Raw genomic sequence first — 26,636 nt, 5'->3', positions numbered from 1 at the left:
CCCTCTATGATGCCCTGACTCTGTTCACTCTGTCCCCAGGTGGCTGAACACACTGGGCTTGCTGGCCAGCCAGGGCATCGACGTGGTGGTGCGGCATTCCTTCCTCGACCATGGCCACAACCACCTGGTGGACCAGAACTTCAACCCCTTGCCGGTAGGTCTGCCCAGGGGCGTTGTGCTGGCATTGGCTTCTCCTTGCACATCTGGGGGATTCTCTCCTTGTGGCCTCTCTGAACTCTGCTGGAAAATGAATTTTCCAGGTCTGTTTCTTGCAGTGTTAATAGAAGACATTAGTTCATGTCAAGTGTAACATGTTGGTGGCAGATGGGAGGGCGATACCTCTGAAACTTCATCTAGTGTCCAGGGTCGTTAGCACAGGAGGGAGGCTGGTGCTGCTGAGGGGGGCCAGTGCAGGCTGTGGATTTGGAGGGACGTATATGGCAGGACCATCACACATGGCATGGGGCACACAATCAGATCTCTAGTGTTGAGCTGGCCTGGGGGGAGCCAGGCTAGAGCCTCAGCACTCGATTTCAGATCTCTAGAAACAAAGGTGAAAGGCATTCCTAGCTTGACAGTGAGCAGCAGTCCTCACAATATCCCTCACTCTTCAGAAGCACCTGGGCAGAAGGGAACTCCCAGAACACATGGTACTGATAATGAAAAACCCTGTTAAAAGTAGCAGGTTTCCTTTTCCCGTTGGGGCTAGTAAATATGCTGCCTTGTAAGCAGAGTGCCTGGCAGAGCAGCTGGGTGCTCTGCATCTGCACTTCAAGGGATTTATGGGTCCATGACCCAGCAGGCGCTGCTGGCGAGCTGGGGATCCCTGTTAGAGAGATGCACAACTCTGACAGTCTGAACTTGCCTTTGATGCTGTGCTTGTGGGTGGCTGCAGGGCAGCAGAGGCTGAGGGAGCTGTGTCTCAGTCAGCTCTACCTACTTGGCTGATGAAAATGGCATCCCTGTGACAGCATCCCTGAGCGTTGGGGTGCACACAGGAGGTGTTGATGAGACACAAGGTCTCTGCTAACCCTCCCAGCATGGCATGGTGGTTGGCTCTGGAGAGCAAACCAGTGAGCAGGAGAGCATGGTCCCCTGCCTGTGCTGCTCTGGGTATCTCGTGGAGCACCTAGGTCTGCTCACACATGCAGCCTTCCAGCAAGCATACCTGCCAGATCTGGGGGCCTGGGCTGGGGGAGGTCTTGGGGACTTTGAGCTTTGTTTGAGATGAATCTGAGCCTGCAGCAAGCACTTGATGGGTTTCTTCTGATGAGCCAATTTCCCAGCCAAAACACATCTCCCCCTTACCCAAGGCTTCAGGGCCACCCTGGATTGCTCCCGGGTGCAGGCCAATATCTGCCTGCTGTGTTGGGCAGCAGGTGACTGAGGCTCTCCCAGCACAGGAGGGGAGTGGCCCCATGGCCAGCTCTGCCAGCACGGTGGGCAGTGGCCCCAGAGTGGCTGGAGCAGACATGCTGTTAGGAACAGGATTAAAGCCAGGGAAGGAGTTAGAGGAATAAACTCCAGGCTGTTAAACACAATGAAAGTCTTCAAACTGGATTTTGCTGTTGTTTTAAAGATAAGTCTCCCAATAAGTTAGATGTCAATCTCCATCATGATTGTTTCCTCACTCTCCCATGCTCCTTCAGCACTGATCCCACATACCACCACTGTATTCCTGCACAAACTGTAGCGGTGCTTCCCCAAACCTTTCCCTCCATTCCTGTGCTATAAAAGAGCCACGGGCAGGTGCAAACCAACGAAGGGTTTAAAAGCTGTGAACTCCACAAAGCCCAAGAAGACCGGGCCGTGACCTGCTCTGCAGGACAGTGGCTGCTCTTTTCCCGTGGGAGCTATCAGGGAGATGAAAGCCGCTGGCTGTACCTGCGCGGGGCCGCGGCACTGTGAAATACAATCTGCTCATTAGCTGCCATGACAAAGAGGTTTCCGCGCGTCGGCTGGGCGTGAGGCAGCTGCCTGCTGAGAGAAGGGCTGCACTGCCACAGCATCAATCACAGCTCCAGCTGGCAGCTCCTCAGGGAACTGGGAGCCAGGGCTGGGCTCCCCATAGCAGTCTTTGCACCTCCTTCTCCTCCCCTGCCACTGCTGATGCCTGCTTGTCAGATAAAAGGATGGCGTGTTTCAGGATGGTGAGCTGAAGCTGAGCCTTTTACAGCGGTGTCCTTAAGTACCAGCTAGTTGCATGGTCCAGAGAGAGTTTCCTGCATGGTCCAGGGACAGTGCAGCGATGCAGACACAGCCCTTCATTCCTGTCTTAAAGAGCCTCTCATAAAAACCCAAGTGTAACCATACAAGCACTGTGCTGGTGCTACACGAGCCCTCCTCCCTGTCCTTCAGCTGTATCCCTTGGATCCACATCAATACCATCTCTGTTAGGGCATGTTACAGTGGATGGCATAAGAAAGCTCATAACATGTGGCAAAGGTGTCATGTTGGGGAATCAGGAAATGCAAATAACAGGGATCACTTGGTGAACAGCACAGTGGGAGTCTCGGCTTCTAAACCACCCTGTTTCTTTCTTCCTCTCCCATGGGAGTGCAGTTCTGAGTGGATTTTTTATGTACAGGGGAAGAGCGGGCAGATCACCACATCGCTCTATGTGTAGCGGAGTGGCAGTAGCTGTTGCGGACTGTGCTGTGAGCTAGCAAGGGTTGCCAGCTCATCAGGTGGGTAGAGAGCATCTCTGCTCTCTGGGCATAGGCACCAGGCAGTAAACACGGGCAGCCTGGTGGGGTCTGCTCTGTGTTTTTTGAGGGTTAGCCTTGCCTTGGCTTGAAAATAAACTTCCAATCTCTGTTCGTTTCAGTGGGAAATGCAAGAGCACCTGGGAATAGCTGCTTGTGGGCAGGGTTGCAGTGAAACCTTGAAAGCAGAGGTTTAAGTAGGTCTATCCCTGGCTTTGCACTGTGGTGGCTTGCAAGTGCAATGTAGCCTGACTCCCCGAAAATGGTCTCAGGTGGCAGAAGTGTGGCCAAGGGGCCCTGCAGCGTTCCGGTGAAATTAGGAAGATGCTCACATCTCTGCTGGGCTTTCCACACACTGACTCATGAGCTAAGCAGAGACTTGTGGCTTTTGGGGCATTTTGCAAGGGGCATGGCCTTCGTGCCCCCCATCCAGGTCCTTCACCCATGGAAGAGCAGCTTGAATGCCCATCCTGGCTGCCAGAATTGCCCATTCACCCTCTCTCTGAGCTCAAGTGTTTTACTGTCTTGTTATTTTTGAGACAACATTTTCATGTATGGTTGGAGTGCTTTTTCTTCCTGAGTGATTGGGGCAGTCAGTCATCTAATAGTAAGGGCTTGTGCTTGAGAAGCCCTTCAAATAAGGCCTTTCACAGGTACATCAGTCTGTCTGCCTGCACTTAAACCCACCTGTACATGTGAGGGACTGAGGAGTGGAGGGAAAGAGGGCAGGAACAGCACCAATATTTGCTCTTCACAGGGCAGTGCCTCTGAAATGCTGATCTGGCATTTGGTAGCTCTAGGATCATTTCAGGCATGCAGCTTACACACTCTATCTCTCTTTCCTTAATATCTTTCTGAAACAGTCCAGAGGGATGCCATACATTTATTTCACCCCAGACAGGCGTAAGATTTCTCTTCAGATTGTTACAGAATGTTAAAGACCTTTTTCAATGCTCTTCCACGTGGTACTCACCTCTTTTTTTATCCGTCCTTGGTAGTGATTTCTGTTCCCTTAAGGTACAGTGCTATAAGGTTTTACCTATGCAGAGAAAAAACTTGAGCATATTTCTAAGCAGGGCTTGAGGAACATAAGCCCCCTTCACCCAAAGCTGAAAACCAGACTTCCACTTCCTGATAACTGTGGCTCCTCTTGGATCTTCCCCTAAAGACTCTGGACAGTAAGATACGAAGGTAGACACTAAAATTTCTTTTCTACATATAAGGTTCATATGCAGCATGAGAAAGTCCCAGAGGGATCAGAGGGTGAAGCGACAGCAGGGGCTGCCTGCTCAGCTGTGGTGGTGGAAGACAATTTGATATTGCCTGTGAATTGATGGCGTCCTTGAGAAAGTATCACAGCAGTGTGAAGGTCTGTGCCCAATGGTGCTGTGATCAGATGCTTGGATGCTGCAGGTGATTTTTCACCTCCTTGGCTTTGCCCAAAGGCACTGATGAGAACTCAGTGGGAAAGAGTATTACTGTCTGTCCTGGAGGAGGGGGGACCCTGAGCTCATACTGCGTCTGTCCTTAGTGATCTGTATCCTTCCCCATGGGGCTTTCACAAAAGCCTTGGTGTGAACAAGCTGAGTGCCAGGCTGCAACCATCCATAGAATCTCTTGGGGTGCCTGGGGCAGAGCCGTGGTGCAAGCTGTGTCCTTGGGCTGCAGCTGGATATTTGGTACCAATGGCGTCTGCCCATCGTGTCCCAAGCATCAGGGCATGGGTTGGGCCTCCCAGTCTCTGGGTGCACAGAGGCAAGGGGCCCTCCAGTGAGGTGCCAGGAGAGTGAGAGCGGGTCCCCCAGACATGCTCCCGCCTGCTGCACGTACACACTCCCTGGTGCGCTCATTAGCTGAGCTGGCTTGGCAAGAGGTGCTGCTAATTGCAGCTGGAGGTCCCAGCCGTCTCCCCGAACGGTGCCTCTCCCACCCCTGTGCTGCACCAGAGGGGCCCCAACCGGGCCAGGGCTGTGGGGGCTGGGTCCTTGCCCACCTGTGCCCATACCCACGCCGGGGGGCCAGGGGAATTCAGCCCCGCTGCTGCCCCAGCCCATCTGCACATCCAGCACTGAGTCACCACGCTGTGCACACGCAGCTGTCTGAGCTGCCAGAGCAGAGCTGTGGCTGCTGTTCCTCTCCCAGGGACCCTCAGCTTCAGGTCACCATCTAGGAGAGGGTGGTCGGGTCAGACTGCAGCGTGCCATGGGTCATGCAGACAGAGGCATGGTCCCAAGTATAGGAGTGACAGAGGGCAGGGAGAGAGAGCAGGTTCAATGGAGCTCGCGCACACATGGAAACTGTTCCTGATGATCATAAATCTGCTGCGCGGGTGTATGGCACCCCCATCTGCCCTGCACGCTGGAGCACTAGCTCTGGTGGGAGCGACGCCTACAGACAGGGAAGGGGCGGGAGAGGCGAGGACTGGCCGGAGCTGTTGGTACAGGATTTTTGCTCTGCCCATGGAAGGGAAGGATCAAATCCCGGGCAGTTCAGATGTGCATGGGGGAAAAGCATGAGAAGTCAAGCTGAAACATGGTCCGCTGAAGGGCAGAGTGGAAATGGTGCCCTGCAGAAATCTCCCAGCCAGCCTTGGCACAAGTGCCTAGAGCAGGGCATCCCCTCCACTGCCTTGTCCTTTCTACCGTGTCTCAAGGACTGAGGCATTGTCTGCTTTCTGCACTCTCGTTGCATTCATCCTTCCAGGAGTTCCAAGTTAGCTCTGAGGATCATTTTATCTGTGAACAAGGAGACAGATTTAAAGCACCTAAACTCTTGCTCGCTGTCACAGTTGGTTAAGGCACCTTTCCCTCTTAGTGCACCAGAACTCTGAAGTTCATATGCTTGGACTCTCAAATGCATCAAAGTTGTGCTGCAGCTAGCAGCTCTGGCACCCACCCACTGGAGCTGCAAGACATGTGCAAACCTGGAGCTGGGTTGCTCCTCCTGCACTGGAGGGTGGAGCAGAGACAAATTCCATCTGGGACCAGCAGCAGTGGCTTGGTCTTGGGAGGGTGGACACAGGCACTGCTCACAATCTCCCAGAAGCACTATGCTGGTGACAGACCTGCCCACCTTGGTGACAGAGCCATCCCAGGGCTGTGCAAGAGGTGAGACAGCAGGACCCTTCTCAGGAGAGGTTGGTGTTCTGGAAGAACAGGAAACAGAAAAGTTGTGTTTGGTTTCCAAGCTTTCTGATCTGGCAGCTCCACTCCCTGTAGCCTCCATTGCCTGGACCCTATTAGGAAGAGGTGATGACAAAGGAGAGGTTTGGCTGTTCCTCCATCTGCTCAGCTCCCCAGGAAGGCGGGAGCCACTGACTGGGGCCAGCTTACGAAGGGCAGTAGGCAGGGGCCCCTTCCACTTGCCACTTTCCCAATGCCTGGGTAGGCTGTCCCCTCAGTGCCAGTGGTGTCTGGCAGTGATTCCTGTAGCTGCTGCTCCCACAGCAGGAATTTTGTGTTAATGTTGGTGTTTGGTCTTCCTCCGGGATGGAGAAGAAGAGCAGAAGAGAAAAAGACAAGGGAGAGGAGTTGAGCAAAGGGTGCAGTGGCTTGAAGGCTGGAAAGATGTGTTGCTTATCTGAGCCTTGGCAGGTTAAGCTGCTGGCACAGCTCCAGGAGACCGTGGGGGCTGTGGGATGAGGGGCTAATACTCAACCTAAAGACAGAGCTTGCAGTGCTGCTGGCACCGGTGGCTAAGAACTCTGCTTTCCGAGCGCATGAGTGCACATACATTACCAGGTTATTTCAGATGAGAGGGAGTCTCCTGTCTGTCCCCGCATGCTGTGCTTTGGAACTTATTGCAAAGCTGTTGTAAAATGTAACATGGTTTGTTTTCCCAAGCCACGAGTAGACATTCAGTTCACAGGGCCAGAAAAGAGCAGCCTGCCATAAGCCCCCTTAAGCACACAGAGCACACAGCACAGCCACAGCAGCAACTGGTCTGCTCTACAAAGCTGCTCCTGACCTGACTAGTGGAGCCATTGCCCTCCCTCACCATACCTGCCTTCTCTTCCTCCTGAGCCAAAAGGCACTGGGGTGTGGGACTGGCAGTCCCTCATTCAGCCTTAGAGCTCTTGCTGGAAGAGAAAGCTGCAGGAAGATGTAAAGGTGTATGGTGATGCAGAAAAGAGTGGTGTGAGATGAGGCATTCTCAGCTGTTAGAGCAGGAAGGAAGAGGATCAGCATGGTGAAAGCAACAGATGCCCAGGCAGAGACATCAGCAGCTTTGGGGGACTGGTGGTGGGCACTGCTGGGACTGGGGCTCAACAAGAAAGGAATTGGGCAGCCTCAGCCATACCTTTCATAGCTGGAGGTTTCTGGTTTAAAGCAAAGGTCTGTGTCTGTCCTGCCCAGGAGGGTCAGGGCTGTCTGGGCAGAGCAGAGGGAAGAGGCAAGGGGCCACTTTGCTGCAGTTTCTCTGTGTGTGTTGGCCCTGTCCTTCCCTGCTGCTGACACCAGGCCCTGGCAGCCCAGTCCACCTGAAGACCCTTTGTTTGGGGCGAGGAGCCTTGTTCCCTTTTCAGAGAGCCTCTCTGGAGTGTCCCCCATGGTGCTCACTAGCAAACTCCCTCAGTACAGCAGCAAATGTTGTAGGGGACTGCTCACCACGTCCTCAGCTCTTCTGGACCTCCACACAAGGAGGATGCAAAACAGCAACAGCTCGTGTCCCTGAGGATGGGAGCATGGGAGCTCGTGAGGGCAGCATCAGTGCCTGAAGCTGATGATTTTGACTTCAGCAAATGTTCCCTTTGGGGTGAGGCTCTGTCCTCCTCTGCTTGTCACAGGACCTTGCACAGAGTTTGGGTGAGAAAACCTTGAACTCCCACAGTCCAAGAAGCACTTAAAACTCAGGGATAATGTTAAAAGCAGCATTAGTCCAGCCATGCTGAAGGAGCAACTTGCTATGGCTCGAACAGGATGTAGGGAACTCCACAGGGAGAAAGATTTGGATGCTGAGGTTCTCTTTAATCTACTGGAAAAAGAGAGAACAAGAACCACTGGTTGGAAGCTGAAGCCAGACAAATTCAAGCCGAAAATAAGGAGTGGGATTATTAATAATGCGGATGTTTAACTGCTGAAACAGACTCCCTGGGAAGTGGCAGCTTCTCCATCTCTCCAAATCCTCACAACCACAGCCACAATTTTCTGAAAGATGCTTTTGCCAAAAACAAGACACTGGGCTCAACAGTGTGATAAAAGAACAAAGCTCTCTCCTGTGATGTTCAGACCAGCCAGCCCTTATCTCCGGTTGCTTGGACTGTGGAAAAATGGAGGTGAAGGTGCAGGAATGGAGCAATCTGTCACAGGCTGTTGAAACTGGAGTGTGCCCGAGGCACAGAGGAAGAGCTTGAGCAGCCTTAGAAGATGGAAGAAGCAAGAGGAAGAGGAATAGGCTGAGCAGCAGCCAGCTGATGCTGCTGGTGACTTGGGGAGATAGAGCCATGCGCTGACAGCCCCAGCCAGAGGAGGCTGTGCACCACAGGGTCACAAACTGCTCCTTTGAAGTTCAGCTGCCTTTGCTAGTTACAGCCCCCAGCGGATTGAAGGGCCATGGCTCTGTTACTCTGGTTTTCTGATTATGGAAACACCTTCTCACACGTGATGAGCGCAGAGCTGAACAAACTCAGGTGGGCTGTAAAGCTGCTTTGCTGCCTATAGGAGAGAGTGGGAATATGCTCTTCCAGTCCTCCTGATGGCTCTGGAGGTGGGAGGGTCTGGTTAATAGTTCTGCCTAAGGGTCTGCCTAATCAACCTTGTTTCCAAAAGCTGAAGTCTCCAAAAGCTCCTGCAATGAAGTAAAATGTGCAAAGAGATCAAGTGGGAGCCTCTGGGCTTTCCCTGTCTAGTGGAAAGCTTGTAGGTCTTCACTGACCCCATGGGGCTCAGAAGATGAGGCTGCCTGAGCTCTGTACTTGAGAGCTCACTTGAGACAAGTGCCCCTCCTGCCCATGAATCAGGGGTCCTGGACAGGAGACCTCTTGGGGCACAGGAGGGCTCTGCCTTCAGGTGCTCCTCACCTGCAGCACTGCTTAATGGGTCTGCAAAGTAATTAAAGCAAGAAAGCTCCCTTGATTCCCATGGGACTAATAGCAAACCAGCTTCCTGTCTGCTATTCCTCCTCTACCACTACAGCTGTATTGCTGGCTCAGCCCTCATAATGGGAGCCCTCCAAAAGACAAATCCTTTCTGCAGTTGCACGGGAGCCACTCATTTCCTTGGGCATTGCCTGGGCTGCCTCTGATGGTATGTCTGACTCCACACTGGAAGGCAGGCACATGTCTTTGCAAGGGATATGTGGGTGCTGCCAGCCTGGGGAACTTGCTTGCACAGGGTTTGCCACATAGGAGTGGGTGCCAGCTGCTGTCAGGGGCCCAGGAAGAGGTCACTGATAAGCGGAAAAATCACCCTGTTTGCAGCCGAGGTGGGTTTCAAGAGCAACTGTTTCCCAAGCTGGTCAAAGTTGAACAGGAGCAAGTAGCTGCAGGGGCCCAGCAGCCCTGGTGGGATATTGACTGGGGTTCATTCATGGCCAGTGGAGGGAGCAGCCCTGGAGCACCAGCCCAGATGGGGGAAGTGCCTTCACCCAGCAGGTTTGTTTCCATCATGCTAGATGTGTGTGTAATTTATCATCCAAGTGCTTGGTGTCACCAGGTCCTGTTAATTTATTGCAACTAATGTGATTTTGGCCCCCAACACAAGAGGACTTGTGATGACGCAAAAAGATGCAGCTGTCTTCAGTGCTTCCCTGCAGTGATCTGAAGAGTTCAAGTGCCTCGAGACCAGTGCTGATGACTCCTTTTTCAGGCCCGGGTCATTTTTCTCACCCTCCTTTGAACTCTCTTTGGTATTTTCACATCCTTCTTGAAACTGAGACTTTGGAGCTGGTCTTGCCAGCAAGGCGAGATAAAATCACTGCTCTCCCCTCACGTCTTGCGGATGGTGCAAGGACAGAACAGTCACTGCACTACACTGGAGGCATTGCCTGTGCCAAAATGCTGCACACTCAGCCGTGATCATCTCACACTTTGCAGAACAGCTCACCCTGCATCACTGATGACTGCCTTACCCATCTCACAGCATCTGCATGTTTTTTCTCAGAAAAGCTGTGTACTCTTAGCTGGACCAGAAGCTCACAAAACACAGCCAACACTTTCCAGAGAGACAAGCATTTGTCCTTGTGCCCAGCCCAGGAGACACTGAATGGTGCAGCCCTGCCCACGAGCCACCAAGGCAGGAGCCTAGGGCTCAACACCCCCAGCTCTGCAGGGTTTGTCAGAGCACACTTGGGATAAGTGTGTGCTAAGATGTGAGATTTGGCAACAACTGGGGCAGGTTATGGGGCTGGGCAACTCCTTGTGCCCCACATTACAAACTTTGCTGCTGCTGAGCCTTGAGAGTGGAGGGATGCTGATGTCGAAGCAGCAAACCACTGGGGACCACACAGCCCAGAGGGATAGGTGCTCAGATGGAGGCTGGAGCTGCTGTGCCAGTTACCCATGGTGACAAAACCATCAAGAGCCCCCTGCAGAACAGCTCTTGAGACCCATAGGGAAATTCTGAGGGCAGACACCAAGTGTCTGTCCTCTATCACTTCCATAACTTGTGGGTGAAAGTAGCATCTCATCAGTGGAAATGCTGAGGGGGTTGCTAGAATGACCTGAGAACCTGAGCTGACAGGTAGGTCGGGACACCAACTAGTTTGTTTTTAACTCATGACCATGGGACTAAACATTGCAGCCTGTGCTCACCTTTGGTCTAGCTGTAAATTCAAGTAATTACTCATCTAATGATGCCAACTAATCAGAGTGTCTCACCAGAGAGCCAGCAGTGTGCCGGGCACTGTTTCTCCTGTCTGCCATGAGCCTGGGCAGCATGGGCCAGCACAGATTCCTAGAGCAGGGGAAGGCTGGCAGAGCCCCTGCAGCTTGGTGCAGGCAGGGACATCCCCAGGCTGCAGAGCAGCCTCACCAGCCAGCAGGGCCAGGGACAGTGGCACGTGCCTTATGGACAGCACATATATGTGGCATTGAGCAACTGCAGCTTATCCACCCCGGGAGCTATGGCCTTGTGGCTGAGCCTCCTCAGGCTACACAAGCCTCTCCCTTCAACTTCACATCTACTTCAGGGCCCAGAGTTTGTAGAGGAAGCAGTTACCAGGCTGGTGTAGCACAAAGACCCATGGTTTTGACTGAGAGCAGCAAGAGGAGAGCAGAAGGTGGCTTTTCTTCAAGCATTGTGGCAAAAGCTTACATAGAAAGTGGGAGATATGCTTGGATCTTCCTTTGCCAGGCCAGCCAAGCACTGATGGAACAGATCAGCTTTTGCTGAGCTGGGCTGGAGAGAGGATGGGGCTGGCAGTCCGATCTGGATGGTGGGTTTTTGCCTGGTGCTGGTTACTGCTGCCCCACTGCTCAGTTTTATCTGCTGACTTCTTCACCTAAAATGCCTGTTAATCAGGGGCTGTGTGAGGGTTCTCCACCTCGAGGATGGATAACTGTACCTGTATGAGGGATCTGCACTTCCACCTGCCTGTTCTGCCCTGCATCCTGGGGCCCTGGGGACCCTATTTCCCCCTCTCCATGCTCCTCTGGGGTGGCAGGCCCCTTCCTGGCACTGTTCTGACCACACAGGGCTTTCCTTGAGCTCCCCAGGCAGCATGCAGAGCCACGGGGTGCTTGTTCAATGCTCCCTTCCTCCTCACTGTGCAGGGAGGTCAGACACTGACAGGCAGAGCTGCTCCTGGAGCCAGTGTGACTATTGCTGCTGGGTGTTCGACATTTCCAACAGGGAGGGGAGATCATCCCATTTGCCCTGGGATATATGGTCCCTCTAGGACAGAGGGGGTTTGACCAAAGTGCTCATGTGTGTGACAGTGCTTCAGCACTCACAGGCAGCACCCAGAGAAGCAGCGTGAGAGGCTCCATCTCCCCAGCATCACCTGGTGTGCCTGGATCAGCAATGGGGCCAGAGCCCCATCCTGCAGAACAACAGGGGAGCGCCTGAGCCTGCCCTTTCCCTTCCCACAACCCTGCTTCATTTATCACACACCTCCCAGCCTCTGCAGCGGATGAGTGGGGGGCCCTGCCGGCAGCAGCCTCCATCACCACACAGCCTCACCTCCCTCCCCAGGGCTTGGGGTCCATCCTGTGTGCCGAGCAAGGCCATGCCCTGCGGGAAAAAGTAGTATGTGGTGACGTAATTAAGGCTGCATCATTTACACATGTGTGTAGAGTCTGAACATTTCCTATTTCTTGAGTGTTTGGCTTCCCCATGCTCCATGGGAGGCTTTAAAATGGGAAAAATACCTCTGGGAAGCTGAGCACCCTCAGCAGTCCCAAAAGCCAGTGTGCCACAAACAGAGATGAAAAGCTGGTATGCTGTGTAGAGAGCCTGCTGCAGAGACATCACCCTCCTGTGTGCATCAGCTGGAGCTGGTGCACAGGTCCACAGCATGGCTACACGTGGGTCCATGGGAACCTGCGAGGGCATTCATGCTGCTCCCCATGCTCTGCAACACAGACAAAAGCTGAGCTTCTTTAGAGGGTATCCATGTATTCCGCCCTTAATCTCTTTCCTGGAAACAGAGATGCCATTATGGCTTGGACTGCACAAAAAAAGCTCACCCCAAAGCAGACATCTGGCACACAACATTTTCACCCAAACAGCCAAAATTTTGCTAGGCTGCAAGCAGGGAAGCCAGCCTCTCTTGCCGGTTCACTCTGTGAGTTGGGGGACTGTTGTGCTGCTGACTATCCCCTCTGCCCCCCAGGATTACTGGCTGTCCCTGCTCTACAAGCGCCTCATTGGTCCCAAGGTGCTGGCGATCCACGTGGCCGGTCTGCAGAGGAAACCCCGCCCCGGCAGGGTCATTCGCGACAAGCTCCGGATTTATGCCCACTGCACCAGCTACCACAAGTAAGCGGAGCAAGGGAGACTGTGGGCTACAGGGTGGGATAAGCGGTACCCCCAGGAGATGGAGACCAACAAGGACACGCTGGGGCAGGAGCCTGGCAAGGCAGCTTGGCTTCCCAGGGTATTCACCTGGGTGGTGCTCTGGCTGCTGTCAAAGTGAAGGGAGCACAGGAATGGCGATGCCTCCGATGAAAGTCGTGGCAAGCCCGTGCCTGGGAACGGGGCCGTCCGGGACCGGTGAAGTGGCCGCCGGGCAGGCCGGGCAGCAGAGATCAAGGGAGTGGATTACACACGAGGGGCCCCCGGTCGGTCGGGTTACCCGCCGGGCCGCGCTGCCGGGGAGCCTGGCCTGGTTATTGTTTCGCTGATAAGGTCTTTGAAAGCACCCCAGCGAGCCGGGGGGGCGGCCACCTCCTCCGCGGACACAATTTGCTATTGTGGAGGAGGAGAGACTGTTTCTTTACACAGTCCAGATGCTTTCAACATGCCTCCAACTCGGTAGGAAACCTTGTCCAGTAACTGACAGGTGCAAAGTGCTTTATAGCCTTTGTTTGGGGCTGCCTGATTAGGAAGGGACAGAGGAGCAGTGTCTGGACCCGTCAGTTAGGTGCCTGGGGTGGTGGGGGCAGGCACCACTCACACACAGAGTTCCTCTCCGTTCTCAGCCTCCTCCTTGCAAGGTTGGGGGGGCTGTCCTGGGACCACCACCCCTGCTCTGGACACCACTGTAGCACCCTCTTAAGTTCTGTCACCCCTGGCTGAGGAGCAGGGGTTGAAAGCTGTCACGACAGAGCCAGGCTTTGTGATGGAAAGGTGGCATCTGCCTGTGGAGGGGCAGCTGGGATGGTGACATCTGGATGGCTGCATGAGGCCAGTTCTTGCAGAGATCCCCAACTCCCTTGGAGGCAATGCTCCCAGGGCACATGGCAGTGCAGCCCTCACCTCCCATTTTCCCCTTTGCAGCCACAACTACGTTCGGGGGTCCATCACCCTTTACATCATCAACCTGCATCGCTCCCGGAAGAAAATAAAGCTGGCAGGGACGCTGCGGGATAAGATCGTCCACCAGTACCTGCTGCAGCCCTACGGCAAGGACGGGCTCCACTCCAAGTAAGTGTGATGCCGGTGGCTGGGGTTGCCACGACTGCCCCATCCTCAATGCCACTGCCCTGACCATCTCTTGGTCCCACAGGTTGGTCCAGCTCAACGGGCAGCCACTGGCCATGGTGGACGACGGGACCCTCCCTGAGTTGAAGCCTCGCCCTCTGCGGGCCGGCCGCACCCTGGTCATCCCCCCGCTGACTATGAGCTTCTATGTGGTGAAGAATGTGAATGCACTGGCTTGTCGGTACCGATAGCCCGCGGCCCAGAACAGACTTGCCAGCCCCGCTCCTGCACCCGCACACTGCCCAGGTCACGCTGCCTCCTTGGCAGCCCACGCAGCCCCGCCACAGGGCCGTGCTGGGTGACACCACACCATGCCCTCATCCTCACACCCTGGATGTCCTCTGCCTTGGCACCCATTCCCACCCTCTGACCACAGAGCTCCATGTGCCCTGACCACCATTCTGCCAGAGCAGTGCAACAGCCAATTTGCAGAGCCTGCTGCCACCCATCCCGTGAGCTGCAAGAAGCACCTGGTACCTAGTGCCCCCTGGCTGCCTGGAAGGCTGGGGTGCCGAGCCCCGGTATAGCGTGGGGCAGGCACCCTCCTGAGTCCCCTGTCCCACTGCCCAGGTGGTGACCCTTCCAGCAGCCGGACCCCCTTCCCCGGAGACAGGCAGTGCTCCGGTGCAGCAAGCGCATGGAAGCAGCTCCCTCTACTGCCGCCGGGATGCCGCCAGCCGGCCAGGCCCGCCGCGGGATGCACCGGCCGGGGCGGGGCGGGGTGGGGCGGGCCGAGGGAGGGGACGCCGGGGGCCGTCCCGAGTGGGCGGGCCCGGGCTCCGCGGCGGGAAATGTTGATAATTAAATTATACGTCCCGGAGCGGAGAGGGGGGTCGAGAGCGTGTCCTGCCCAGGAGAGGGGCGGTATCGTGGGCAGGAGCAGCCGCGACGCGCCCAGGCACTACCGGAGATGTAATAAAGCTGGGCTGTCAACCGCGCCGGCGTCTTCTGTCCGCTGCAGGCCGGGTCCGGGACCGAGACGGAGAGCGGGACGGGCACAGCCGGGGCGGGCGCGGGGCCGGAGCGGTGCCGGAGCGGTGCCGCCCTGCAGTGCCGCGCCGGGCCGCCGGGGGCGCTGCGCGCGTGGGCGCGGCGGTCACGCGCGGCGGAGCAGGAAGCGGCGCGGGGCGGGTGGGGCCGCGCGGTCCCGGAGCCTCCGGTGTCCGCAGCGCCGCCGGCCATGCGGTGTGTCCTGATCGCCAGCACCGCGGCCGAGCTGCTCTTCTACTGGGCCGATGGCGCCTTCCTCCGCCGGCTGCGGTCGCCCCACGCCGGGCAGGTGGGGCGGGACGGGACGGGGCGGGTGCGGGGAAGGGGGCGCGGGGGGCGCGGTCGCGCGTGGGCGCTGATCGGGAGCGTGTGGCGCAGGGCCCGGCGCTGGAGGACAGTCTCAACACCCTCTTCGCCCCCCTCATCATCTCCTGCGCGGCGCTGCTGGAGAAGCTCGCCGACACCTACACTTGCTTCGCCACCGAGGGCGGGCGGCACCTCCACGTCCTGCAGACGGTAGGACCGGCACCGGGGACCGGGGACCCCCGGCCGGCCCCCGCCTGACCGCACTGCCGGTTGCAGTTCGGGGACTGCCTGTACATCGCAGTGAACGGCGACGGGACGCAGACTGAGGACGACCTGCGCCGGACGCTCTTCGTGCTGCGGCGCTTGGTGGAGGCTCACTGTGGCCTCGTCACGCTCGACTCACACCTCATCCGCAAGGAGTGAGTGGGCACGGCCGCCGGCAGGAGCTGGCACGCCGGGGTTCTGGGGTGGCTGCCACGCGGTGCCTTCGTGCAGCACCGAGGGGTGGGAGTGGGTGTCTCCAGACTGAGATGCCTCTTCAGCAGGACCCCCTGCCTGCTAGGCTGCAGCTGGGTTTTGTGGTGTCCATGCCACACAAGGAAGTGACAGCTGCCTCTCACTTCACTCTCTGTGACTGATGCAGGTTGCGGCCAGCTGACTCAGAGCAGCGGGAGCGTGTATGGAGCCTGCTTCGGGGCCTTCTGGAGACCTACAGCCACCTGCGGGAGGAGGACCAGAGCTTTGCAGTGGAGGTACCAATGCCCTGGGATGTCCCTCACTTTTGGGGCATTCCAGGGGTGTGAGGATGCATAGAGTCCCGGGATGTGAGGAAAGGCTCTAGGCTGAGGACTTTGGGGCAACTCCCTGGAGCAGTGGAAGCTCAAACTTGCCCCTGCGGCTGTGAGGCTGGGTCTAAGAGAACTCAGCAGCCTTTTTCCCACCTGCACCCCAGGCCGTGGAGCGGCTGATCCACCCTCAGCTGTGTGAGCAGTGCATTGAGTTCCTGGAACGGCAAGTGGTGCAGTATATCAACGCCAGTCCTGAGCGTGGTGGGGACGAGGTGGGCCATGCCTTCCTTCTGGTGCACACCAAGCTGCTGGCCTTCTACTCCAGGTACGCCCGGCCCCACCACCCTCCCCAAAGACACCACTTGTCCTCCCGGCTGACCCTTCCCTTCTCTGTCCTGCAGCCGCAATGCCAGCTCCATCCGCCCGGCCGACCTGCTTGTCCTCATCCTCCTGGTGCAGGACCTATACCCCAGCCAGAGTGCCGAGGAGGAGCTCAGCCCCCAGGTGGTCTAGAGCAGGATTGGGGTCAGAGCAGGTCAAGGTGCTCCTGTGGGGGGATGCCTTGGCAGCCAGGGCTTAACTTTTTTTCCTTCTTTTTGGAAGCCCATGGTGGGGAACGTTCTCCCCGAGGGACCCAAGAGAAGTGAGAGCATCCCTGTGAGTGGCCCTGGCTCCCATGGAGCTGCAGAGAAGGACTCAGATGACCAGGTGAGGCTATGAGATCAGGAGCTGTAGAGTGGGATACTGGAAGGGCTGCCTGCATTGCTCCCATTGCTGACGCATCCATTCTCGGTGGCAGGACACAGATGATCAATCTGTGCCCGAGGTCTACTACACACCTGAGCCCTCGCCAGGCAGGCACAGCACAGGTGAGTCCCCAGCTAGACAGCAGCCCTGCCCCCTGCCCCAGCCCTGCAGAGGCTCTGGGGCTGTGAAGGGGCCTGGTGGGAAGGGCAACCTGCTGTTGTGTTCCCTGCAGGCAGCGAGAGCTGGTCAGAGGGCGCTGAGATGCTGAGCATTGGGGAGGCAGAAGCTGCAGATGTCCAGGTGAGCACAGTCCTGCAATGCTTCCCAGCTCCACACCTCAACAGCCTGTCCCAATGCTCTTTGTGCTCTTTGCGGTCTCCAGTCCTCGGCACTCGTCTCTTGCTGTGCTGTAGCTGTGGGTACCCTGTGTCCCACATGTTGTGCCTAACTGTGACAGCTCTAACTGCCCTCTCTGAGGTGTTGCTTACAGTCTCCCTGTCCAGAGCTGTCAGCAGAGAGGAATCGGGGCTGCCTCAGAGCAGTCCAGTGTCTCCCTCTGCTGCCTCTGGGCTTTCTGAGCTGCTTCTATGATGGATGCTGCAGTACTTCACATACTGCAAGTAAGCATTGGCCTCACTTTAAGGCATTTGCAACCTTTGTCTTTCTGTCTGGTGCTCTTTTGGGGTTCCTAGGCACTTCCCTTGCTGCTGATCTTCTGTTGCATGGCCCCTTCAGTTTGTTCAGTTCTGTCATGCCTGGTTGCAGCTTTCAGGGCATTGCCATGTCTCTACAGAGCATCCTGGGTTGGTGCAGGCTGCATCATACCCACGGGGGGCTGAGCATCTTTTCTTTCTCCCCAGATGGCAGAGGACTTGCTCCAGACCTTGGGACCTCTGGTCCCTGAAGCTTCAAACCCCAGAAGGATCTTCCTGGATGCCAGCCTGCGGGAAGGTTACTGCCCCTTGCTGCCACACACCATGCACTGCCTGCCACTCTGGCCAGGCATCTCCCTCGTGCTACTGACCAAGGTGAGCTGCCTCTGAGGTGAGGGAGGTGATGTAGGACTGAGTCTTGCCTGACCCACGTCTCCCTTTCCTGGCAGGGCCCCATGACCCAGGTGGCTGTCACCTTATACCAGTTGCTGGATGGGTTCTTGGTGCTGGAGAAGAAGCTAGAAGAGGGGCCAGAGGCGGGAGTCGCACGCTCCTACCCGTTCCTGGCCGAGCTGCGGCAGCGCATGGACAAGTTTGTGAAGAAGCTGAGTGGACAGGACATCCAGGTGGGAGTGGGAACATGAGGACCCTGTCCTGCTGTCCCCCACGCCCTGACACAGTCCTGTCTCTTTAGTTGCAGAACACTTGGTTGGACTTCAAGAACAAGATATTTTCCCGGAGTGAGCCTGGGAGCTCCTTGGAGTGAGTAGGGGGTGGCCGGGGAAAGTCTGCAAAGCAGGCAGGCACCTTTCCCAAGCTGGGGCCAGCACAGCTGTCCCTGCAGTGCTGGGAACCCGGTGTCCAAACTCAGTATTCTCTGTGTCTCCTGGCTCAGGCTGCTGCAGGCAGTGTCCAGCGTGAAGCGGCAGCTCTGCTCTGTGTACCGCCAGCTCTTCCTGACCTCTGCTGGCCACAGCCTGTCCCAGGGGCTGCGGGACCATGCTCAGAAGCTGATGAGGTGAGTGCATGGGGTGGCCAGCATCACCAAGGGGCTGCCGCACACCCAGCTGTGCTGGGACTTGGGGGTTCTGGACTCTCACTGTGCTGCTTCTTGGCAGAGAGAAGCTGCTGGACTGGCGGGACTTCCTTCTGGTGAAGAGCAGGCGCAATATCACCATGGTGTCATACCCATCTCTGCGGCTGGGAACACAGCCTGGCGAGGGGGTGTCCCCGGGGGGGTAGCAGACATGGGAGTGGGACCATGTCCCCCAGCACCAAGGTCAAGGGAGGGAGTGTGGTGGGTGAAGGCAGTTTCCCTGAGATTCAGGGGCTGTCCTGGAAAGGCACCAAAGTTGTTGGACACCCTTAACCCACCCCACATACCTAGAGGACTTTCCTGGCCTGGTGCACTTCATCTATGTGGACCGCACAGCTGGGCAGATGATGGCACCATCACTCAGCGTGACAGAGAAGTCCAGCTCAGAGCTCGGCAAGGCTCCCCTGGCCAACTTCATCAAGAAAAAGGTACTGCTCATGGGGATAGAAGTGGCATGGGAACCACCTGAGGGGGTGGTAATTGGAGGATTTTCTGCTCAGGCTTCAGGTGTCCCTTGTCCTCCAGGTCTGGTCCCTGATCACATTGGCCCGGCGGTACCTACAGAAGGGCTACACGACGCTCATGCTGCAGGATGCCGACTACTGCTGCTCCTACTTCCTCTGGTTTGAGAATGAACTGGTAGGTGGGGCCAGGCAGGGGCTGAGCCCCTCTGCCCCAGCACCTTCTGGGGCAGGGAGAGGGGCTGTAGGCACAGCCAACTCTGGCTCCTCGGGAGTCCTATCCCTGCTTCTGCCCTCTGCTGTCATTTGTCCCCAGGGCTACAAGCTGGAGGTGATAGAGGTACCAGTTCTGTCTGATGATTCTGCTCCAATTGGGATGCTGGCAGGGGACTACTACAGGTGAGCAGTCACCAGCCCTGTGGTTTGGCACCGGGGTTCAAAGCTGGGCTGGCATGGGGGTCCCTGTGAGTAATGTTGTCCTCACCAGAGTGTCACTGTAGGGTGATACTAGTGCTGTGGTGTCACTGGGGTTGCACCAGCCCACCTCCCCAGCCTGGTGCCATGGTCCTTCTGTGTCCTTGCAAAGGACTTTCTAAAGGTTAGAAAGGGGGTGCCTGTGTGCATTCTACCTGTCAAGGCCTCTTTCTTCTCCTCCCCAGGAAGTTGCTGCGTTATTACAGCAAGAACCACCAGGCAGAAGTAGTGAAGTGCTACGAGCTGCTGACTGTGCACCTGGGCATCATCCCCTCTGAGCTTGTGGTCCAGCAGGCCTGTGACTTGGCCCGGCGCCTCTGGGAGCCATCCCGCATCCCTCTGCTCTGAGCTGCCTCCAAACACCTCGGACATTAAAGCGGGTGTGGGTGTTCCAGGAACTTGGGCTGCTTTCTCAGTGTCTGTGCCGTGGGCTGTGTCTGCAGGCAGTGACAGGCAGCCTTCCCATCCTTCAGCCTGGCAGGGCTGGCACTACCCCCTTCCCTGCTCTCCATGGGTTTTCACTGCCACCCAGCAGCCTCTGGGGACAGGCAGAGAGTGGGGCTGAGAAGATGTTGGCACATCACCATCTTGCTGCAAAGAGCTTTTCCAGAGCAGGATTTATAGTGTTAGCTTGGCATTGCTGCTTGGCTTTGGCTGGAGCTCAAAATAGTGTAGCCAAATGTGTATGGAGAAATGGTTTGGAGTGCATCCCCCTTCCCCCTCACCCCCAAATGTGGGGTGTGGGGCCCTCAGAGGTTAGGCAGACTCTGGGGAGGTGCATCCTGTCCTGTACTCCCTTCCCCACACCCACACTCCCAGGCACTGGTTAGCCACAGGTCTGAGCTCCTCTGGGAACAGCAAGTAAATCTGAGGCAGCTTATGCGTGTCCCAGGCACATCTGGGCTCAGTGCATGTCCAAACCTCGGGCACAGTCGGGATTGAGGCTGGCCGCAAGGGACTTGGGCAGCCACTGCCCTTTGTTGCTCCCATGCTGCTCCCTGGAGCTGGGGATGGTTCTTCAGGGAGCACTGGACCATGACAGGTCCTTTGCCCCATCCTGCTGGGCAGGAATTTGCTGAGCAATAGCACTGGATTCAAAGCCAACTTCTTCCCTAAGCTGCCCGTTTTCCTGCTGTCCCCACCTGCTTGGGGCTTGCCTGCTCAAGGTGGGGCAAATTCACTCTGACCTGCAGTGCTTGGCCCATCACCCCAGCCACATGTCTCTGGATCATCCCTGGAACAGAACGGGCTGGGGGAGGGGAGGCTCTCAGGCCCCCACCTGCCTGCCCAGCGCCTTCCTGGAGTATAGTCTGGGGAGTACCTGGCACCCTGCTGAACCCCAGACAGGATCTGACCCTGTCGCCTTCTCAGCACTGGGGCTGGTCTCCAGCCCTGCTGCAAGCCCCCAGCAAAACTGTGCCAGGGTCAGTGCCAGCAGCAGGGGCAGCGCTCGGCGTGTGATCCTGTCCTGCCTAGCGTCCCCGCAAGCCCCAGCACACAGTGGCTGGCCCTGCCCCAAGGCGTTCCCTGCCCGGGCCCCCCCATCTCTTCCCCGTGCCCGGAAGCCCTGGGAAAAGTTCCGCCAGGAAAGCAAAGTCCAGGCTGCGGGACTCAGGGCAGCCATGGCCAGGCACTGTGGGGCAATGGCAACCAGGATCCAGGCAAGGCTGAGCACAGTCTGCTCTTCCCGCTGGCTGCAGGACTGGCATCTGTCCCTGGGGCTGTCAGGAGCGCGTTTGGCCCACGCCGGGGCTGCAGAGCGGCTGCAGCGGGAGTACGACGCGGTGGTGATCGGGGCAGGTAACGGAGCAAGGGAGCAAGTGTCGAGCTGTGGGGAGCCAGCGGGGACCCCCACTTGCCCTTCCCCCACAACAGGTGGCAGGGGAGTGGCCAGGCAGGAACCACAGCAGTGCTGGACACGTTGCAAACCCCCAGGGGTCTGGCACAGCTGGGCACACATTGCAGCCCCCCAGCATGCAGGGCACAAATGGAGCATCTGCCTTGAGCACTTCTGTCCCCCTCCCCTGCACCGTTAGGGCCAGGGCTGTAGGGCCAGTGGAGGATGCCCCTTGTCACCTGTATCCCTGTGTCCAGAGCCCGTTATTCGGGTGGCTGTGGCTCCCCCATGCCTCAGGCAGGGTGCCCTGTCCTATGGGACTGTCCCAACACTGGACTCTGCTCACCTCCCTCTCTCCTTGCAGGGCACAACGGGCTGGTGGCAGTAAGTACCAAGAATGGCATGCTGCCTCTCCTCTATCCCTGGGGAACAGCCAGGGACTGGGAAGGGTCTGCGCAGTGGTGAAGAGAGGGCTTTTGTGGCAGTGCCCATGGGGCTGGGGGCTCCCACAGGGCCCTCCCTGGTGAGGGGGAGCACCATGTGCCAGAGGGTGCTCAGACTGACAAGGACACATCCCATCTGGAGGGATGGGCAGTGCGATGCCATGCTCCCCACAGGCTGCCTACCTGCAGCAGGCAGGGGTGCACACAGCTGTGCTGGAGAAGCGCCACGTGCTGGGCGGTGCGGCTGTCACAGAGGAGATTGTGCCAGGTACCCCTGCATGCCCCTTGTCACCCTGGCCCTGGCTAGCCCTGGGTGTGGCCACCCTCCTCTACCCCACATCTTCCAGGGTTCAAGTTTTCCCGGGCATCGTACCTGCTCAGCCTGCTGCGGCCACAAATCTATGCCGAGCTGGAGCTGCAGGTATTGGCACCCATCCCTTGCTGGTCTGCCAGCAGGCAGGCAGGGTGCCCCTGCTGCAAGGCTGTCTCTGCAGGGTGGGTCCTGTAGCAGGGACATCCCTGTCTTGTAGCGGCATGGCCTGAGGGTGCTCCCACGGGACCCCTATTCCTTCACCCCACTGCTGGAAGACAGGAGCCCTCCTCGTTCCCTCCTGCTGGGACACAACATGGCCCAGAATCAGCAGCAGATTGCTCAGTTCTCCCAGAAGGATGCCCAGGTACTGCAGGGGCATGCACCTGGCACAGCAAAGCCGTTGAGGTGCTGCCCTGTCCCTGAAGCAGCAGGGTTGCTCCTGGGTGTGATATCCATTGCACCTACCATGGTGCAGTCCTTGTTGTTCCCTCTCTGTCCCCTTTCAGGCTTACCCTGAGTATGAGGCATTCATGGGGGGCATGGTGTCGGCCCTTGACCCACTGCTGGATTCTCCTCCAGTTGATACAGCTGCCCTGGGGAAGGGGTCCCTGCTCCAGCAGCTCAGGAACCTGCGAGCCCTGCGGCCCCTGCTGCAGGCAGGTACATCTGGGGTGCTGGGGAACCCCGATGGCAAGGGGTGTTTGCCAGCACCTGGGTTGGGCAATGCAGAGCCTCCTCAGGAGCCCCAGCTGGGCTGGCAGGCTCTGGTAGGCTTGCCCACCTTGGTCCCACTGCCTGTTCCCCAAACCCAGCTGGGCACTAGCAGCCAGCCCTGGTACAGCAATGCAGCTCTCACACCACCTCTCCACCCCCAGGGCTGGCGCTGGGGCAGCAGCTGCCCCGCTATTACGAGGTGCTCACAGCCCCCATCTCCAAGGTTTGTGTTGATGGTAGCAGTGTGGAGCCACCCACTGCCTCGGGTCCTGCCTGCAAGGGTGCTGTGGCAGCTCCGCACCCCAAGCCTGGCATGCTCTCTTTCTCCTGGGCCAGATCCTGGATCAGTGGTTTGAGTCAGAGCCCCTGAAGGCAACTCTTGCTACTGACGCGGTGATTGGAGCCATGACTAGCCCCCACACCCCCGGCAGCGGGTGAGGGTCCCTTCCCCCTGGGGCTCATGGCTGCCTTGTCCCCCCATACCATGCTCTGTGCTTGGCTCTGCTGCACCCCAGTACCCAATGCCCTGACTCCGTGCCTCTCCTTCTCACTGCCTGTTCAGCCTTGCCGGGGTGCCTCAGGGGTTGGAACTGGGCAAGGGGCCATCCCTGCCATATGGCTCTCCTGGGTGTCCCCCACCTATCTCTTTGCTGTTTGGACACTTCTAACCCTGGGTCAGATTGAGTCCTGGCTGGTGCATGCTCCCTGTAACAGTTGGCATCCTATGAGCTGGCACGGCCCCGTCTGTGGGGCTGTGGTACTGCCCTCACTCTGCCCACGCAGGGGACAGACCCATCCCCTCGTCCGGCACCTAACCTAGCGTCCTGCTACCACAGGTACGTGCTGTTGCACCATGTCATGGGCGAGCTAGAGGGACGGCGGGGAGCCTGGGGCTACGTGGCAGGTGGGATGGGAGCCCTGTCCCAAGCCATTGCCCATGCAGCAACAGCCCGGGGAGCCCACATCTTTGTTGAGAAGGTATGGGGTGCCGGGTAGAGGGGAGCTACCTTGCCATCCCTGTAGGAAGCAGGGATGCTCTTGGTGAAGTCTTGTCCCCTCTGCCTGCCCAGGCAGTGTGCCACGTGCTGCTGGGCAGGGACGGGCAGGCACGGGGTGTTGCGCTGCAGGATGGTACAGAGGTGAGGAGTAAACTGGTGCTCTCCAATGCCTCCCCCCAAATCACTTTCCTGGAACTCATTCCTCAGGTATGGCGTGCATGGGACTGGTGGGGGTTTGGCATGTCAGCATCCCCCCATCCACACTTGCCCCTCACAGTCAGTCTCTGCACCGGCATATCCCATCCTAGGAGCAGCTGCCAAAGGATTTTGTCCAGCGGATCCAGCAGGTTGACACACGCTCCCCTGTCACCAAGATCAATGGTAGGTACTTTCAAGGACACTTCTGCTGCCATCCCTGCTGGAGGAACACCAGTGCTAGGCTCAGCAAGAGGCTGCACCCTGCTTCCCCCATTTCCCCATCCCATGCCCAGTGGCGGTGGATCGGCTGCCCAGCTTCCTGGCTGCCCCCAATACCCGTGATGGCCAGCCCCTGCCCCACCACCAGTGCTCCATACATCTCAACTGCGAGAACACCCACCTCCTGCATCAGGCATTCACTGAGGCTACCCACGGACACCCCTCCAACAGGTAGGAGCCTGCACTGGCACACCTTGGTGCCTCAGGGGAAGGGACAGGACAGTCATGGCAGGTGCTGGGGAAAGAGGTGTGGGGTGGCTGGGTCCCTCTGCCTGCCCAGCTGGTGTACTGCTCCCTCAGGCCCATGATCGAGCTCTGCATCCCCTCAGCGCTGGACCCAGGACTGGCCCCACAGGGCTGCCACGTTGTGTCCCTCTTCACCCAGTACACCCCGTCCGTGCTGGCGGATGGTCAGTCCTGGGACGAGCAGGCCAAAAACGCGTATGCAGACAGGGGTAGGTAATGCACACACAGACTCCAGTAACACCAGGAGCACTGGTCCCTGCCCATGGGCAGAGCTGCCCTGGAACTGTGCATGAGCTTGCTCCCATGTCCCCCAAGCTGCCCACCAGTCCCTTCATCTTTCTCTAGTGTTTGACTGCATTGAAGACTATGCCCCAGGATTCAAGGCATCCGTCATTGGCAGAGATATCCTGACACCACCAGACCTGGAGAGGATCTTTGGACTGCCTGGTGGAGTGGGTACCATGCGTGTCACCTCTGAGCATCACTACGGTGCCAGTGCTGGTGGGCATACAGTCCTGGGCCAGGCACAGCCAGCTCATGTAGAGCTCTGTTGGCAGAACATCTTCCACGGAGGGATGTCTCTGGACCAGCTGTACTTTGCCCGGCCAGCACCATCTTACTCTGGCTACCGGTCCCCAATTCCTGGCTTGTACCTGTGTGGAAGTGGAGCCCACCCTGGTGAGCAGAGCTGGGAGCCAGGACCCTTCTGGGGGGCTGCAGAAGGAAGGCAGGGGCATGTGGAAGAGGTCCACTACCACTCCCCATTTCTGCTTTCTTGCAGGAGGAGGAGTGATGGGAGCAGCAGGACGCAATGCTGCCCAGGTGGCCCTCAAGGACTTCAGGAGCCTCTGATGATAGTGGTGACACTGACTTCACCAACACAGGCTCGTGGCAGCAGCAAGCCTTGTTGATCCCATGTAGAGCCCTGTTCATCCCCGAATTGCTTACCAGACACCTCAGGGCAGCATCCCCAGAGAGATGAGTCTGGTAGGGTCCCCTGTGCTCTCAGTTGCTACTATCTTAAACAGGCGGCTGCTCCCAGCCTTCCACACCCCAGCTTTGCTGCAGTGACTCGTGCACTGTGTGACCCTGGTAAGCCTCACTCAGCCCCTGCCTGTGCCCATGGAAATAAACCTTGGCCCAGGCTCCATCATGAGCACTCTTGCTGTGATTCTTGAGCAATTCACGCAGCTCCCACCATGCCAACATGAGGGGCTGCACTGTGGCTGGTGCTGCAGCCTCAGTGGAGGTGCCAAAGGGGACTGGCACATTTCAGAGCAGTGAACAGGGACAAACAGCTCCTCACCCTCTCCTGTGCTCATTGATGCAGGCTCAGGGGCATGCAGGGTTGTTTGTACAGAGTCCCCCAGTTCTGGGCTGGCCTGGACCTTCCCATGGTGCTTAGAACAAACAGGCAGCCAGGGAGCTGCCTGGGACCTGCTTTGCTACCTGGAGGCCCCAACTGTCCTCTGTCCCTCAGCTCTGGGAGAGTGTGTGTACAGCAGACACGTGCCCAGCAGCTCAGAGGCCACAGGAGCCAGGAGTGGCAGCTACTCTCTTGTGCCCCACACTCCCTGCTGTTCCCACCAGGTGCTGCCTGCACATGTTCTGGTTCTGTCCCTCCATCACCAGGGCAGATGCTCCGTGCTGGCCAGCCCTCAGCCACAGCAGGCCCGGGAGCCGCTGGCTGCAGATTACAGAGCTCACATCCTCTCCCTGCCCTCTTCCTCCCCTGGACAATGCTCCCGATTCAGCCGCCCACCTCGCCTCCCGCCGGGCCCTAAATACGGTGCTGACAGGCTGAGCTGCTGCACCTGAGCTAGCTGAATCAATATTGACTGGCCAGGAATAGTCCCGCAGCCCTCTGAGAATAGCCCCGCACGCCTGCCTGCTGCCCACAGCTTCCCGCGCACGGGGCTGCCCTGCTGCCTGCTGCGTATTTTTAGCTGCTGCCGCTGCTGGCTGCCCGGGACTGCAGGTGCTGGCACCCAGTGAGCCCCGAGGGAGATGAGGGGCTCACTGAGTGACACCTCAAGGTGTCCCCTCAAAGGGGGATGCCTCCAGCCTGCCACGGTCACAATGAGCAGCACAACACAGTGCCCCCAGTGCTACAGGGTGAGGCTGGCAGGTCCCAGGTGTGGGAGAGCCCACCAGCCCCCTCTCTGCCCTCTTCTTGCTGACCCCAGGAGCAGAGGCAGAGCTGGGAGCGGTACCCAGCACCCGCCTGCCCTGGACCCCTGCCAGCATCTTCCGGGTGGGGAGGCCAGGGGGACTTCTGGCCTCATACTTTAGCAATTGAGCTCCAAA

At 57.8% G+C, this 26,636-nt stretch overlaps 3 protein-coding genes across 11 annotated transcripts in view; all 3 read left to right on the top strand.

The window, feature by feature from the left end:
• Positions 1–14,452, top strand: part of HPSE2 (heparanase 2 (inactive)) — a 109,798-nt gene extending 95,346 nt beyond the window's left edge. Inside the window, exons 8-11 of the mRNA XM_027672371.1 lie at positions 40–154; positions 12,477–12,622; positions 13,583–13,729; positions 13,812–14,452. Of these exons, the coding sequence (XP_027528172.1) occupies positions 40–154; positions 12,477–12,622; positions 13,583–13,729; positions 13,812–13,977 (574 nt within the window). The 3' untranslated portion in view covers positions 13,978–14,452. The remainder of the gene's footprint in view (positions 1–39; positions 155–12,476; positions 12,623–13,582; positions 13,730–13,811) is intronic.
• A 496-nt stretch (positions 14,453–14,948) lies between these two features.
• Positions 14,949–19,699, top strand: HPS1 (HPS1, biogenesis of lysosomal organelles complex 3 subunit 1). 4 transcript variants are annotated; one of them, XM_027672367.1, is made up of 18 exons: positions 14,949–15,065; positions 15,155–15,292; positions 15,359–15,501; positions 15,726–15,834; positions 16,035–16,195; positions 16,272–16,374; positions 16,474–16,578; positions 16,664–16,739; positions 16,850–16,917; positions 17,478–17,645; positions 17,720–17,896; positions 17,965–18,032; positions 18,166–18,288; positions 18,389–18,454; positions 18,650–18,794; positions 18,892–19,005; positions 19,144–19,226; positions 19,487–19,699. In XM_027672367.1, exons 1-18 carry the CDS (start codon positions 14,967–14,969, stop codon positions 19,647–19,649), a joined length of 2,109 nt encoding a protein of 702 aa, XP_027528168.1. In that variant the 5' UTR covers positions 14,949–14,966; the 3' UTR covers positions 19,650–19,699. The 4 variants fall into 4 exon arrangements, with proteins under 4 accessions (XP_027528168.1, XP_027528169.1, XP_027528170.1 ...); XM_027672368.1 differs by lacking the exons at positions 18,389–18,454; positions 18,650–18,794; positions 18,892–19,005; positions 19,144–19,226; positions 19,487–19,699 and having other exon boundaries at positions 17,478–17,568; positions 18,166–18,281; XM_027672369.1 differs by lacking the exons at positions 17,720–17,896; positions 17,965–18,032; positions 18,166–18,288; ... (3 more) ...; positions 19,144–19,226; positions 19,487–19,699 and having other exon boundaries at positions 16,850–17,237; positions 17,478–17,568.
• A 1,188-nt stretch (positions 19,700–20,887) lies between these two features.
• PYROXD2 (pyridine nucleotide-disulphide oxidoreductase domain 2) lies at positions 20,888–25,485 on the top strand. Of its 6 annotated transcripts, none has more exons than XM_027672463.1 (16): positions 20,888–21,101; positions 21,503–21,522; positions 21,756–21,849; positions 21,929–22,002; positions 22,112–22,258; positions 22,401–22,554; positions 22,770–22,831; positions 22,945–23,042; positions 23,445–23,586; positions 23,736–23,813; positions 23,915–23,987; positions 24,098–24,254; positions 24,384–24,538; positions 24,675–24,781; positions 24,887–25,007; positions 25,111–25,485. In XM_027672463.1, the coding sequence occupies exons 1-16, from the start codon at positions 20,924–20,926 to the stop codon at positions 25,179–25,181; spliced, it is 1,731 nt and encodes a 576-aa protein (XP_027528264.1). In that variant the 5' UTR covers positions 20,888–20,923; the 3' UTR covers positions 25,182–25,485. The 6 variants fall into 6 exon arrangements, with proteins under 6 accessions (XP_027528264.1, XP_027528263.1, XP_027528267.1 ...); XM_027672462.1 differs by having other exon boundaries at positions 23,679–23,813; XM_027672466.1 differs by lacking the exon at positions 24,384–24,538 and having other exon boundaries at positions 23,679–23,813; positions 24,730–24,781.
• Positions 25,486–26,636: the final 1,151 nt, after the last annotated feature.

This window comes from Neopelma chrysocephalum, unplaced genomic scaffold, assembly GCF_003984885.1.
Source record: "Neopelma chrysocephalum unplaced genomic scaffold, ASM398488v2 Primary Assembly neopelma1_97390, whole genome shotgun sequence".
NCBI lineage: Eukaryota > Metazoa > Chordata > Aves > Passeriformes > Pipridae > Neopelma > Neopelma chrysocephalum.
This window is presented reverse-complemented; position numbering and strand designations above follow the sequence as displayed.